Source organism: Chlamydotis macqueenii, chromosome 28 (genome assembly GCF_036417535.1).
Source record: "Chlamydotis macqueenii isolate bChlMac1 chromosome 28, bChlMac1.mat, whole genome shotgun sequence".
NCBI classification, from domain to species: domain Eukaryota; kingdom Metazoa; phylum Chordata; class Aves; order Otidiformes; family Otididae; genus Chlamydotis; species Chlamydotis macqueenii.
Genome location: NC_141583.1, coordinates 1,400,308 through 1,415,814, shown reverse-complemented (window position 1 = coordinate 1,415,814; position 15,507 = coordinate 1,400,308). Strand labels below are relative to the sequence as shown.

General features: G+C 67.6%; 1 protein-coding gene across 1 annotated transcript; it reads right to left on the bottom strand.

The window, feature by feature from the left end:
* Window positions 1–1,721: 1,721 nt before the first annotated feature.
* LOC147597241 (uncharacterized) lies at window positions 1,722–9,940 on the bottom strand. The gene is made up of 10 exons (XM_086768110.1): window positions 9,741–9,940; window positions 9,298–9,570; window positions 8,345–9,150; window positions 7,590–7,712; window positions 4,275–4,616; window positions 3,712–4,005; window positions 3,466–3,585; window positions 3,267–3,358; window positions 2,599–2,723; window positions 1,722–2,486 (listed from the first exon to the last, which is right to left on the bottom strand). Exons 1-9 carry the CDS (start codon window positions 9,938–9,940, stop codon window positions 2,607–2,609), a joined length of 2,367 nt encoding a protein of 788 aa, XP_086624236.1. The 3' UTR covers window positions 1,722–2,486; window positions 2,599–2,606.
* Window positions 9,941–15,507: the final 5,567 nt, after the last annotated feature.

The window sequence follows — 15,507 nt, the reverse complement described above, 5'->3', positions numbered from 1 at the left end:
AGGTGAAAACTTTGGGAAACGTCCCCACGGCGGGGACAGGGGACCGTGGGGCAGCTGGATGCTGAGCTTTTGGGGTGCAGCCCCCCCAGACCCTGGGGTGATGGAGCCGCAGAGCTGCCCATGCCGCGGGACGCGGCTCCGAGATGCCGAGGGACGGCCGGAGGGACGGCCACGGCCCCGCACCGAAGGGCCCATCCTGCACCCCACCTCGCAGCCGTTTCTGTTTGCGGGGCGAGGGGAACCGCGCTCCCCGGCGCAGCGTTCGTGGAGGGGGGGTTCATCGCCCCACCGCAGCAACCCAGCGGCGGGACCCCCCCCGATCCGGGATGCGGAGGGGGGGATGATGGAGGGGGGGGATGCGTTTGGGTACCGGCTGCTGGCGGGGCGCTGGGCTCGGGTCAGCGGCACCCAGCTTGGTGGTGATAAAGGCTCGTCGCACCCCTCCAGCCTTTTTTTTGGGTGCCCCCAAGGTAGGGGCGACGCTGCGGCCGCCCTTCGGCTTCACTCTTCCTCCTCGTGGGAACGCGAAGGGGACATCGCCCTTCCTCACCTTCCTCCCGAACTCGCCAAAATTAACTTTCCCTTTTCCTGCGGGGAGCTGGCTCAGCCCGGGGCCCCTCCCAGCCCCGTCGCGGACCCTGACCCTGATGCCCCAGCGCAGCGTTCCCGGCTCGGTCGCGGGGGGGGGAAATCCTGTTCTCGCCCCTCTTCCCTAAACCCCCCGAGGCCAGCGTTCGTTTTCCAACCGGGACCCAAAACCGCGCTTCCCCTGCTCGCTCCCACTGGCGCCCTGGCCGCTAAGAGAGGGAGACTGAGAATGAGTGGGGGTCCTTAATAAATGGGGGTTCCTAATAAATGGGGGTCGCTGACAAATGGGGGTCCCAAGCTTTGGAAGAGCCACCGTCAGTCCCCCCCACTCCCAGCGCGGCCGGCGCCCCCCCCTCGTGCCCACCCGCGACGAGGAGGAGCAGGGTCAGCAGCCAGGAGCCGCGGGCGGCCGGGTGACATCGCCACCGGCCCGACGGTGAGTCCTTGTCCCCGCTGCGGGGCCAAACTGGGGGGAGCTGCTCCTCCCCGGGGGTTTGCCTGGCTTTAAATTGAGGGGAGAGGGGCCCTGCTGGCTTGGAAATGTCCTGGTTGGGCTCCCAGCGCCCGGGATGTCCCACCCACTGCACCCAGGATGCTCCAGTCCCCTGCATCCAGGGTGTCCCATCCCCAGCGCCTGGGATGCTCCCGTCCCCTGCACCCAGGGTGTCCCACTCACTGCACCCAGGGTGCTCCAGTCCCCTGCATCCAGGATGTCCCATCCCCAGCGCCTGGGATCCTCCCACCTCCAGCACCCAGCGTGCCCCATCCCCTGACCCGAAGCCGCGTTTCCTGCTGGGGGCTTGGCCGATTTCTCCCCACCAACAGGAAAATCTTTGCTGGAGAAGCTTTCGCCGCACCAGAGCCCCCCAGAAGCCCCCCAGCAGCCGCAGAGGCGTGGGAAGGACGAGGGGGTCTCTGGGGACAGCCCAGCTTCGTCCCCACGCGGGCTGTCACCCTTCGGGGCTCCCCCCGGCTCCGCACGGCGGGGACCGGGCTGGGGGGTTCTCGGGGTGCAGCCCCAAACCACAGCCCTGGGACGCTTTTAGGGCCACGCAGAGAGAAACACGCGTGCGCTTGCACGCAAGCACACGCGTGTGCCCCCGCGTGCCCACTCCGCCATCAGCACTCCCCTGTCATCTCACCAACATTTATTTTGCTCTTTTTACAACGGCGGGGGGCGTTGGGGACCCGTGACAGTGGGTGCTGGACACGCAGGCAGTGAGACACCCCCTCCACCGCCACGCTGCTCGGGCTACGCAGGCAACGGCTTTTTGGGAGGGCGAGGGGGGGAAGCGGGGGTGCTTCTTGGCAAACCCGTGCAGGCGACGGTCCCTTCTGCGTCCCTCCGTGACCCCGGAGATGCCACTCGTGTCCCCTCCGGCGGAGCAGCTCCCCACAGAGGGTCCCTGCAAGGTCTCAGGGGGAGCTGGGTTTTGGGGAGGGGGCTGAGGAGGGGTGGGAAGGGGCCGGGGGTCCGTCTGCCCCGGGGGGGTCTCACCCTGGACCCGTAGCACCGGTGGCTCGGCCGGCACTGGGATGCGCCCCTGCCCTCCCCAGTGCCCCCAGCTCCAGCTGAGCGTGGTGGTGGTGGCCACGTGGGATGTGAACCCCGAGGTCACCCCCATCCCCGAGCATCCCGGGACCACGGAGGGTCCCCCAGCTTCGCTGCCGTCCCTCGGCCCGGGATCCCGCTCCCCAAACGATGTCGGAAGGCGTCAGACAAGGAGGTTGGAGAGAAACCGGAGGGAAAAGGAGGGGGGAAGCGTCCATCCCGCTCTCGCCCCGAGATGGTGGCCCGCCATCCCCGGAGCCGAAAGGGGGGCTGGAGGGTTGGGGTTTGGCACACAACGCACTTCACAGCCCTTCCGGAAATCCCGATGCTCCGGCTCTGCGGGTGCCTGCGGGAGAGAGGAGCCCCTCAGGCTGCGGCGGTGGGTTCTGGGGGGTCCCCAGGTGCAGACCCCCCCCTCCCTGGCACCGCTCCCCTTTTGGGGCCAGCTGGTTCCACACCTGAGGGCCTATGTCACCTCCTCGGCCGTGTCCTCTGGGGCCCGGCGGATCTGCTCGTAGACGGTGGTGACCGGCGCTTTCTGCGACGGGCTCTGCTCCTGGCTCTGTTCAGGGTGACTGAGGCCCTGCAGCAGAATTTGCGGGGCTCGTGAGGGACTCACTGGCCCACTCCTCTCCCCAGCGAGCCCCGCAGTACACTCTGCCCCGGCATGGAGCCCATCCCACGCCCACCGGTGTCCTGTGGGGCTGGGACCCCACTGGGGCTGGGACCCTCAGTGTGGCCGGACCCCGCTGGGGCTGAGACTCCCCACGTGCTGGGACCCCAGCGTGGCTGGAACACCTAGTATGACCAGGATCCCAGTGTGGCCAGGACCCCCCGGGACCCCACTGGGGCTGAGATTCCCCACGTGCTGGGACCCCAGTGTGGCTGGGACCCCCACTGTGACCAGGATCCCAGTGTGGCCAGGACCCTCCAGTATGGCTGGGACCCCACTGGGGCTGAGATTCCCCACATGCTGGGACCCCAGTGTGACTGGGACCCCCAGTATGACCAGGATCCCAGTGTGGCCAGGACCCCTGGTACTGCTTAGAAGCCCCAGTTTGGCCAGGACCCCCAGTTTGGCCAGGACCCCCAGGCACAGCAGCCCCCAGCCCCCTGGGGACCTCACCTGGTCATTACCTTCCGGGGGGCTCCGGCGCACGATCTCGGTGTACTGGGGGTCGGAGGGGCTCTCCTCGGCGGGCACCGTGGGGGTGGCAGCTGCGGGGGAGCGGGCCATCACGGAGGGGCTGGGAAACACCCCCCTCCCCACTCCCCAAGCCCCCCAAAGCCGTGGCGGCTCTCGGGGTGGGGGGGGCTTCGCTTGCCTGGGTCTGCTGCCTTCTCGCTTTTCATCCTCCAGCACCAAAAGCCCCCCCCCAGGCTCACTGCCAGCAGGATGAGGGTCAGGACGATGTACCCCGACTTCGAGAAGGACGTCTGTCCCCCTGAGAGGACATGGAAACCCACTGAGTGGTGCCAACCACCCCCCCCCCCCAAAAAAAAAGGGCTGAGGCCACCCTGGGCCGAGCTGCTGTGGGACCCCCGAGCATCCTCGGGGGCGAGGGTCTCACCTCCGCCTTGGCAGATGGCTTGCAGGTCGAAGAGGACGACTTTTTGGTCGGCGGGGTTGCTGACAGTGCAGGCGTAGGTGACGTTGGCGGCGGCGGGCGGCAGGGCCAGTCGGAGGGTGGTCCCGTCTGGGGAGAGCTGGTGGCGGTCGGGGGCCAGCTCTCGGATGAGGTTGTCCCTCTTCCAGGTGACGTTGACGGCGCCTTTGCCAGCGCCCTGGCACTGCAGCGTCAGGTTGCACCACTCCAAGGTGCTGGCCAGGAGCTGGCTGCGGGTCCGGGGGCTCGGCACCGATTCTGCGCCCGACGGGGAGGACGGATCAGGCCGGGACGGCGGGGGCTTCTCCGCCCTGCTCGTCCCCACCATCACCCCTGTCCCCAGCACGGCCACCCCGAGGATTTGGCCCATTGCAAGGCTTGGGGGCACCGGGGGTGCAAAGGTTGGAGTAGAACCTAACCCTGCTAAACCCCACCATTGCTCCATGCCTCGGTTTCCCCACCTGTAAAGGGTGGGATGCTCGCACTTGTGGCTTTTTATTTTCGCACCCCAGCGTGCAGCCGCTCACCGTAGACGGAGAGGTTGAAGAACTGGTCCTCCACCAGCGCCGGGTGCAGTTTAATCCGCGCCCCGTAGACCCCGCTGTCGCCCCGCTCAAGCGCCCCGATCTTCAGCGCCGTCTGGTTGAACATCTCCAGCCGGTCCTTGAACCGGTCCCTGGGGTCCGGGCGCTCGAAGCCGCCGGGGCCGAACTCTGCCACTTGAATGGTGGCACCAGCGCCGGTGGAAAAGCTCCACTCGATCTCCTTCACCGTCTTGTTGGGGGGCAGAGCCGGGGAGAGGAGCACGGAGCCCCCCAGGATGCCGTTCACCCGCCGGGGCTGAGCCCGGGCTTGGCCGAAGAGGAGCTCTGCGAACGAGGGACAAAGTCAGCGGGAGCGTGGGGACGAGACGGGGACAGCGGGGACGGGACGGGAACAGCAGGGAGAAGACGAGGATAGAAGGACCCTCGGGGACGGGTCCCGTTTTGGGGGGAAGAAGCAGCATCCCCCTGCCCTGACGCAGCCGCTTGGTCTCCTCTCCGCAGGCCGGTCCCTCTCCAGGCTGGGGACGGGGATGTCCCCCCCCAAAAAAAACCCCCGTATCCCAACGGAGCTGCCTCCTGTTCCAGCGGGAAGGGAAGGATGCTGGGCTCACAGACTAGTTGCCAAAAAAAAAAAATTAAAAAATGAAGCATCTACGGGTTCAGATGCGGGTGCCCCATCTGAACGCTGCCGTCCCCGGGGCTGGGCCCGGGCTCTCACCAGCGCAACGCTCCAAGAGAGTCTGGGAGGAGTTCCCAAATGTCTGCAAAACCTCACCGTCCGCCCGAGCCCGCGCCGCGGCCAAGATGCCTGCGAGAGATCGACAAGGGTTACGGCGACGGGGGAGCGTGGGGACGGCTGAGGGGGTCCCTGCGCGGGGGGATGCTGCACCCAGCAGGGATGGAGCCACCTCGGGATGCTGCGCCCGGGAGGGATTGGAGCCACCTCGGGATGCTGCGCCCGGGAGGGATGGAGCCACCTCGGGATGCTGCGCCCGGGAGGGATGGAGCCACCTCGGGATGCTGCGCCCGGGAGGGATTGGAGCCACCTCGGGATGCTGCGCGCGGGATGGATGGAGCCAACTCGGAATGCTGCGCCCGGGAGGGATGGAGCCACCTCGGGATGCTGCACCCGGGAGGGATGGAGCCACCTCCGAGACGCAGGGAATTGCCGCCTCCATGCCGAGCGGCTCCCCCAACCCGGGGAGCAGATTTCAGCCCCTCCATCCGAGTCTCCACCGTCGAGTCTCCACCGTGGGATTTTTGGGTTGGGGTGGTTTTTTTTGGGTTTTTTTTTTTTGTGGTTTTTTTTTTTTTTTGGCAGCACCATACAGCTCTCTGCAAAATCACGCCAGGAGCTGCTCAGCACCACCTCCCGCGCTCCTGGCAGCTCCCCCCCTGCCTACCCACAAGCTGTCTCCTCTGCCGGCCCCGGCCCCCGCGGCCCCCCACGTCCCTCTGCCACCCGGAGAACAGCCTCCCCTTCTCCCCAGCCTCGTCCACGCCGGGATCGGACGCCCGGCCGTCGGGACGGGCCAGGTCGGGGCTGGAGCGGGTCCCCGCCACGAACCGGGGTGACGGTTCCTGCACCCCCTCCGCCGCCTCCCCCGCCGCAGGAGGCAGGAGCAGATGTGCCTGGATATTAAAGCAGATTAAACCCAGACATCCCCGTATAAAACCCTCCAGCAGCCCCACGTTCCTCTTGGCTCCGCTTTAGAAGGATCCCCCGCCTCGCCGGAGCTCTTGTTGCTCTCATCCCGCTTATCCCGGGCTCGATTCCCGGTTCTTCCAGCCGAATCTTAAACCCCACCGAATTTCTGCCGCTTCCCCGGGGGTGACGGCGAAGTTTTTGGGCTCCCCCCCCACCGGGCACCGTCGCTGAGTGGCTGTGGCCGAACCTGGAGGGAGGATGCTGAGCCCGTGCGTGGGAGCGGGGGGGGGGGGGGGGGGCGGTAGGGTGGTGAGGGGGAAGCTGGGGGTCCTGAGGTGCCGGACTCGGGGTCTGAGGGGGATAGGAGGGGGCAGCCACCACCTTGAGTGGGAGAAAGGAGCTGGGGGGGCGGGGGGGGGGCTTGTGGGGCTCCGTAAGCGCTTGGGCAGGTGCCGGAGGTGCCCACCGTCCGTCCGTCCATCCCCAGCGCGCCCACCCCGGGCACCTTCCCTGCACCCCTCCCGGCGTTTTCTGCGCCCCCCTCCCCCCCCCCGCCCCCGCCTCTATTGTACTAGCAGCTGGAGGAAATGACGGTGGGGGAAAAAAAAAGCAGCTGGCGAGCGCAAACGGCGCCGCGCCTCCCCGGCAGCCTCCCGGCTCATCCTGTTTACCCCGGGATTCGGGGAAACCCAGGCTCCCCCAGCCCCGACACCGCGGCGAGGGGCGGGGGGGGGGGGGGGGGGGGGGCGGATAAAAACCTCGACGCGGGACGCAGCGCGATGCGTTCGGTACCGGATTATCCCAACTGGGGTTTCCATCACACCCCCCAAAAAAAAAACCAAAAAACAAACCCCAGAGCTACGCGGGGGCTGATTTCAGCCCGGGGTTCATTCAGCACCAGCCCAAGTTTTGCTCTGTCTCATCACCGCCCCCCCCGGCCCCCCCCGCCCCGCTACGCTCCGATATCAAATAATTTTGATCAAAGAAAGCTCCGAAGAGCCGTTAACAGCCCGTTTTCCACCCAGCCGGGTCGGATCTTCGTCACCGGCGCGGCACAAGGTGCCAGCCCTCCTGCCCGATGCCCGGCTCCCGGAGCTAATTAATCGCCAGGAAGATAAATGATAAATCCCCCCCCCCCCCCCCGGCTCCGTTAATCTCCCTGTACTATTAGACGCTTTCTGTAGGAATCGGAGGTTTTACGGGAATTATTAAACGCGTGGATCAGCGCGCTGGGAATTAAGGGGATTCCTCGCTCCCGCTTTACGTAAGGAGCCGCTTGGCAGCCGGATCCGGCGCGGCCTCGGGGGGGTTAAAGAGCTCCGGGGGGGGGGCACGACACACGGGACGGGCAGAAGCCACACGGGGGGTGCGGGGACCCTCAGGAGGGGGATGGAGCCCGGGAGGGGTGCGCGGCCGCTCAGCCGCCGCCTGCGTTACGAAACCCCTCACGAAGAGACCGCGGAGCCCCCGGTCCGAAAAACGGCCGGAGCGCGGAGGGAGGCGGAGGCGGCGTCGGGGTGGGCTACAATTAGCCCGCAGAGGGCGAGGAGGAGGGCAGGAGGGGGTCGCCACCCCCGCCCGCTGCCCACGCCGCCGCGGGATGAGGGTCCCGCGGGGATGAGGGGCCGGTGGCCGCCCGCCGCACTCACCTGGGCCGAGGCCGAGCAGCGTGAGGAGCAGCGAGGGCAGCCGGGCTCTGCTCCTGGCCCTTCCCCCTCCATCTCTCTCGCTCGGGCTCTTCGTGCGGCTCGGCTCGGCTCGGCTCGGCTCGGCTCAGCGCGCAGAGGCAGCGGCGGCGCGGACGGGGAGGAGCGAAGCCGCCTCTCGCCGCAAACCCGTATGGAGCCGCGCGTCGCCGGCTCCTTAATTAGCCGGCCAGAAATAATTAGGTGGCAGGGGGAAGCTGCGACGCCGGAGGTGCTAAGTCAGAACGGGGAGGGCTACCGGTAACCCCCCCTCCCCGACTTCACGGCATCCCTCCGTCAGCGCGGCTCGGCGCCCCGATTCACACCGGGTCTCCCGGTGACAGCCGAGGGGTGCTCGGATTGGGGGGGTCCCCAACATCAAAAGCGCTTCCCAGGGGAAATTGAGGCAGCGGGAGCTGCGCAGCGTCCGGGGAGCACCCCCAGGGGGTGGGGCCGGGGGTGCCCGAGCACCCTTGGGTGTTGAAAACAGCACGGGAGGGGACGCCCCCGGCCCAGGGGGACGCACCGGGGGGAACACGCCCTGGCAGGGTGCCACAGCCATGCCGAGGACCCACCACACCATCCCACGGGCTCCTCCTCATCCTCACCCACCTCTCCCCCTCCCTCGGGGGGGGCTGCAGAAAAGCGCCCCCCCCCCCCCCCCAACCCTCCCAGCCACGATTTAGGAGCGCGGAGCTGCGGCGGTTGTAAGGAAGCACTTTCCGGCAGCGGTGCAGAAAGCTCATTTTTTTTTATTGAGAACCTCCTGCAAGGCGAAGGGGAAAAGAGGGGAAGGCCGCCCCCGTGCGGGACAGGGCGCTGGGCACGGCCTTCGCTCCCCCTTTCCGAGCAAAAGCGAGCGTGTGCTCCAGCCCTTCTCCCGGGGCACCTTCCCACCGGGATCCTCAGAGCCCTGGGGAAACCGAGGCCGAGGCGGGGGCTGTTTGACGGTCGGGGAACGCTCCAAAACCACCCGTCGGGGTCTCCCCGAGGGGAGCGGGCAGCCAGGCAGGGGCTGGCCCGCGCTGGCCGCTCTGCCAGTTCCTCCCACGTCTCTCTCTCGAGGGCGCGAGGGGAAGTGAAAGTCGCCGAGTTGAAATTTCCAGCTGAGGGGGGAAAACCTGCTGGTCCTCTGAGAGCCAAGGAAGAGGAGGCTAACGCGGCCGGATGGCACAAAGGCCGCCTTGCCGGGGGCGACGCCGGCTCTCGTGCAAAAGCAGGGGATTCCTCCCGCCAAATCCTCCCCACCCCGCGAGCCGGCGCCGAGGGGTCTCGCGGGCTGGGATATCCCCGGCGAGGCGAAGCAGCGCTGTGCCGGGCGTCCCCCGCGTGACGGCGTGGAGCCAGCCAGCGTCGAAGCGAAGCAGAGAAGGCGAAGGCAGGCAGGGAGGTCCGAGCCGTCGCCGCTGCCCTCTTCACCTGGGACGGCGCTGCCGAGGGATTTTGGGAAACTCCAGCACGGTGGCGTAGGCCAGGAACGCTGCCGCAGCCGCCGCGGTCCAGCAGCCGGGCCTGACGCTGTCCCCTGCGACGGGGAAAGGACAGCGGTGAGGGGACGCTGCCGAAACAGCCCCGCGCGGGGCAGGAGGGAGCTCGTGGGTGCCTGGAGATACCAGGAGACCCCCCCACAAGCCCCTCACCCTCCCCTCTGACCCCTCCACGCCGCCCTCACCTCCGCTCCAGCACAACCTGGCCGGGTCCACGGACCGGTTCCTCTCCTCCCCAGCGCGCCAGGCCCTGCAGGTGAGGGTGCTGCCGGGGAAGCGGGGCTGCACCCCGACATGGAGCACCCCGCTGCAGAGGGGATGCGCCCCGACATCGCGGGGTTTCACCCAGGCGACGCGGCCGTCGCTCTCGCTGGGGACGCAGCACCACAGCACGAGGTGGCAGCGCGCCGGGCTCTTCGAAAGCAGCCAGCTCTGGATTTCGGGGTCCGGCAGCGGCTCTGCAAGGGAAGGGGATCACACATGTGGGGAAAAGCGCATCCTCCCGCCCACCCTCCTGTCACGGAAGCAACCGGAAAGTTGGGAGCGGCCGGGACGCGGCCCTACAAGCACCACGGCCGCGGGGACCAGCCCGTGCAGCAACCGGCTGCTGGAGCCGATTAACTCCAACCTGGCAGCGCCGGAGCCAGGAGGTCGGGAAGCGGCACGGGGAGCTCGGAGTCGCTTACGCGCAGCGCGGGGCGGACAGCGAGGCCCCGGCGCGCGGGCGATGCCGAGCGCCGCTGACCCCGGGGCAGGGACCCCACGTGCTCGCAGGCAGGAAAACCACAGAATTTGCAGCGAGCTCAGCTCCGTGGGGCTGCAGATCATCGCTTTGCACGGGTTGGGGGGGGGGGGGGGAACGGGGCAAATCCGTTCCCAGGGCGGGAAACATCCCGGCTACGCCAGGAGAGGGGCCGAAACGACGGAATTCCTGCCATCTCCATCCCCCTCCTCCGCGGCCGCTCACCGTAGACGGAGAGGTTGAAGAACTGGTCCTCCACCAGCGCCGGGCGCAGTTTAATCCGCGCCCCGTAGACCCCGCTGTCGCCCCCGCTCAAGCGCCCCGATCTTCAGCGCTGTCCCGTTGAACATCTCCAGCCGGTCCTTGAACCGGTCCCCAGGGTCCGGGCGCTCGAAGCCGCCAGGGCCGAACTCTGCCACGCGAACGGTGCCGCCGGCGGAAAAGCTCCACTCGATCTCCTTCAGCATCTTGTTGGGGGGCAGAGGCGGGGAGAGGAGCACGGAGCCCCCCAGGACGCCGCTCACCCGCCGGGGCGCGCCTGGGCTTGGGGTAACGGACGATCGGAAAAAAGGGCGGAGAGGAGAATTTTAGGGAGGCCCCAGCAGCCCGTCACCGCGTCCTGCACCCCCAGGCTGTAGGCACAGGGCGGTGGGGACCCCAAAACCACCTGCAGCAGGGTCCCCCCACGCCCGAGCCCCCCCGCCCTCAGCCACTTCGCAGCCACCCCCGCTCTTGCCCGTCACCCACCTGCGAAGCCGGCGGCCGCCGCCATCAAGGCGACCCCGAAAAGGGCGACACGGCGCGCACCCATCCTCGCTGCCCTCCGGCACGGCAGAAAATAAAAAGCGCAAAGCCGGGGCAGCGCGGGTTCCCACGCCGACACCCCACAACCCCTCCCCTCGGCGACTTCACACCTCACGCGTCGCCGCCAGCCTGCGGCCGGCGCTTCCGTCCCCGCCTCGCCATCAGTAGGGCAGGAAGGAGGGGACAGCGCGCCGCCACGCGTCGCCTCGCCGCGCATCGAGCCCCCCGCCGCCGCGGCCCCCCAGGCGCAGCCCCGCTGCATGATGGCCTGGCCCAGGACTCGTCCCCCCCCTCGCCATCGAAGCACGAGGAGGAGGAGGAGGAGGAGGAGGAGGAGGAGGAGGAGGAGGAAGGCAGGGCCAGCGCGGCGCTGGGGGGACGCTGACTGGCTGGCGAGGCGATCCCGGCTCCCGCTTCCCTCCGGCACACGTTAACAATGGGAAAACCAAGCGTTTAAAACCGGGGGGAGGCTCAACGGGGGTGGCTGTGCCCCCGGCAGCCACGGGCAGAGCTCAACCCCCCCCCAGTTTGGGGCTGGGTCCCCATTTTGACCCCAGTTCCTGGTGGTTCAGACACTTTCGCTGCTCAGACGAAGTTGTGACCCCGCCCAGCTCCGCCAACTGCCCCCCAGCCAGGGAGCAGAGCAGGGTTATGGGGGGAGCAGACCCCCCCCCCAAAGGTCCCCACTGCCCCCCACTCTTGGGGTTCCCCAGCTTGGGGACCTGGGGGCCCTGGGCCCCCCAGAAACCCCTGCCCTGGCCCCACAGAGGCCCAGGGCGCTCCCTGGGGTCCCCCAAAACCCCCCAGCTCTGGTTTCCCAGGGCCCTGCCTGGACCCCCCCAAAACCCTCCAGTCCTGCCTGGGCCCCCCCAGCTCTGAGGCCCCACAGCCTCAGGGCCCAGTTTGGGCCCCCCAGAGCCCTGCAAGCCTGGCTCCCGGAGCCTCAGGGGGTCCTGGACCCCCCCCAAAACCTCCCAGTCCTGCCTGGGCCCCCCCAGCTCTGAGCCCCCACAGCCTCAGGGCCCAGTTTGGGCCCCCAGAACCCCCAGCCCCGCCCGGTGGCCCCAGGCCCTACCAAGGGGGTCGTGTCCCGCGCCCCCCCCCCCCGGGGCCCGGCTGTCGCCGGTCGCCGAACGATGACGCAGGAGGCGGTGAGCAAGCCCCGCCCCGCGCCTCGTTCTCACCTGGCGGCCGCAGCGCGCGAGTCTCGCGGGGGTTCCCGAGGCTATAAATAGGCCCCGCGGTGGGGGCGCGGCCCTCAGTGCCCGGCCGGGGGCCGGGGGAGAAGGGTGAGGGTGTGCAGCTGCCCGGGCCGGGGTGCTGGGGGTCAAAGATTCTAGGGGTGCAGCTGGGCGGGCCGGAGTGCTGGGGGTCAAAGATTTTGGGGGTGAAGAGGCTGTGGAGAGCCGGGGTGGCTGCCCTGAGGGGGCGAGGCCTGGCGCTGCGGCCTGGTGCCAGGCGGGTCTTCCCCCCCCCCCCCCACTTCCTGGTAAAGGAGCTCCAGGCACCGGATGGATTTGGGGAAAAAAAAAAATCCCGGACCTGAGGGCCCCCACAAACGCGAGGAAGAGGGCGAGGGCTTCACCCGCAACCCCCAAAATTTGGCAGAGCCCCCTCCCCTTTCTGCGGCGACGGGGAGAAACCGGGCGCGTGGGGGTGGGACGGAACAAATTCCTCCCCCCACCCCAAATTCCCCCCACCACCCCGAATTCCTCCCCCCACCCCAAATCCCCCCCCGAAAGGCGGCGAGGCAGGAAGAGGCAGGCGAGAGATTTCTGAGCCCGGAATCCACGAGGAGAGAGCCGGGGAATTCCTCCATCCGTCCGTCTATCCATGTTTCCCCCTCCTCGCTCCAGCGAAAGCCATTAAGAATGACAAAGCATCTTTTTTTTTTTCTTTTTTTTTTTTTTTGTTTTAAAGATGGGTCCCGGCAGCAGCAGGCGAATGGCTGCATAATAAACCGGGCGTGGAAACACAGCGAGTAAGAGGCTGCGTTTGGAGGGAAATAGAATTTTAAAAAAATTAATAAAATAATAATTAAAAAAATTAAAATAAATCCAGGCTGGGTGCGGAGGGGCTGGCAAAGCTCCCCTGCCCCCTCCCGGCACCGGCTCCACCGAACCGAGCCCGGTTTGCTTGGGGACATCGCCCGACATTCGGGGACGGAGCTGGTCCCTCCCTGGGGCGGCCTTGGCACCCACGTCCCCACCGCTGGGCCCCCCCCAAAAACCCTGCGGACCCCCCAGAACCCTGCGGACCCCCCCAAAACCCTGCGGACCCCCAAAACCCTGCGGAACCCCTCCAAAACCCTGCGGACCCCCAAAACCCTGCGGACCTCCCAAAACCCTGCGGAACCCCCAAAAAACCCTGCGGACCCCCCCAAAACCCTGCGGAACCCCCCAAAACCCTGCGGAACCCCCCCAAAACCCTGCGGACCTCCCCAAAACCCTGCGGAACCCCAAAAAACCCTGCGGACCCCCCAAAACCCTGCGGAAGCCCCCAAAACCCTGCGGAACCCCTCCAAAACCCTGCGGAACCCCCAAAAACCGTACGGAACCGCCCCAAAACCCTGCGGAACCCCAAAAAACCCTGCAGAACCCCCCAAAACCCTGCGGAAGCCCCCCCAAACCCTGCGGAACCCCTCCAAAACCCTGCGGAACCCCCAAAACCCTGCGGAACCCCCAAAACCGTACGGAACCCGCCCCAAAACCCTGCGGAACCCCAAAAAAACCCTGCGGAACCCCCAAAACCCTGCGGACCCACCAAAACCCTGCGGAAGCCCCCCAAAACCCTGCGGAACCCCAAAACCCTGCAGAACGCATCCAAAACCCTGCGGACCCCCCCAAAACCCTGCGGAACCCCTCCAAAACCCTGCGGAACCCCTCCAAAACCCTGCGGAACCCCCCCAAAACCCTGCGGACCCTCCAAAACCCTGCGGACACCCCCACCCCAGCCGCTCGGTCCCGCAGAACAAAGGCAAGAGCAGCCCCTTCTTCGAACATTTATATTTATATATATATATAAAAAATTAAATATATATAATATATCGTGTTTAAGACTAAAAATATAGTACAGAATATTTAAAAAAAAAAGGAAAATGAAAAATAAAAAATAAAAAAAAAACCGGGCGGTTGGGGGGGGGGGTCACAGATACGTGTCTCTGGGGTTCTAAAACAGCCTAGGGGGGGGGGGCTCGGCCGTGGCCTGGGGGGGCCCCGTTCCCACCCCGGGGTGCAGGTCGGGGTGGGGGCAGATTTTTAATTTAAAGCTTCGGATTTGCTGTCACGGCACCCAGGGATGGCTGGGGGGGGGTGGCTGGGGCCCATCCCGCGCTGGCTATTGCTATTGACGGGGAGGGGGGGTGCAGCACCTGCGGCGGGACCCCCCCCCCCCCGCCTCGCCCCCCTCCCCAAGTTGGGGGGCGCGGGGGCGAGGATGAGGGGTGGGGGGGGGGGGGTTAAATCAGGCACCATTGCAGAAATGGCACGCGGTCCTGCGGGGGGGGGGGGGAGGCTCAGGCTGGGCACAGGCTCAGCACCTTCCAGGGTTTGGCCCATCCTGGCAGTACCTTTTTTTTTGGGGGGGGGGGCGTGAGAGGGGAGGGAGGGGACGCTGTGGGGGGCTGCGCGGGCAGCAGGGCTCTATGAACCCCCCCCAACCCTCCGAAATCGTACCTGCTCGCCACGGGGCCGAATCCAGCCCACAGCGGGACGGGGACCTCAAAGCGCGTGTCCCCCCCTTACCCCCACCCCCCCCCCCACCCCGGGGCGGTCCCCGCATGCGGGGAACCACTTCGTACCCAGTCCCGGGGTGGGGGGGACAGCGTGGGGTACCGACGTGACCGGGAAGGGCTCCCAAACCCCCCCTGCGCCCCCACCCTCCCTCCGAAACTCATCGTACCCCAGCCAGCTCCTGAGCCGGCAGCCGGGCGAGCGTCAAAGTTTGGGGGGCCCCCGTTGCCCCGGCTGCCCAGTTCCTCCCAGTCCCTGGAGCTGGGGGAGGCGGGGGGGGGGGGAACCAGCCGAGCTCCCGCTCCCCCCTGGTTTGGTGGCTCAAAAACATTCGGCAAACCCTTGACGCCGGGGCGGGAGCGCAGCGGGGGGCGCGTGCTGACCCCCCCTTCTATACATCCTGATATACATTCAGAAGGGGGGACCCCCCCCGCACGTCCTGCTCGGGGTGCTGCTTAGGGTCAGGGCCTCCCCCCCCCCCCGCTGCCCGTCCCGTGTGGGGAGGGACGAGTGGGCGCCAGATCCCCCCAGGACCCCCTGGACGGGCACAGCGGGGGGGCACGGATCGGGGAAGAGGGGGGCCGGCCCCGAATCAAGGCACAGGGAATGGGAATGGGCCGAGCCGGGGCTTTTTTTTTTTGGACAAAACTAGAAACCAGGCATTGCATGTATGTACATACGTCCAGACACGTGTGTACACGCATGCAGCACCCCCTGCTCGCCCCGGACGGGATTGGGGGGGGGGGTTCCCCTGCAGAGCAGGGCGAGGTGGGTGCTGGGGACCCGTCGGGGAAGGATCCGGCCCCCCGCCAGCCGCACGCGCCCGCCGAGGCTGGGTGGGACGAGCGGGGTGGGATGGGGTGGGGGGCTGCAGGGCGGGGAGGGTGCCCCCCACCCCCTCCCTCCTCCGGGAAGGTACCGAGAAGAAAGAACGGAATGAGTGGAAGCTCGGAAAGACTCCGGGGCCGGCAAACCCCGGGGGCGGCGGCGGCGGAGGTGCCGCGGCACGCGCAGTCCCGCCGTGGGGCAGGAGGGGGGGGGTCAGGCTGAACCCCTGAATATCAGGGGACAGCCGTGAGGTACCTGCGGACCCCCCCCCCCCGACTTCGCCGCCCGCC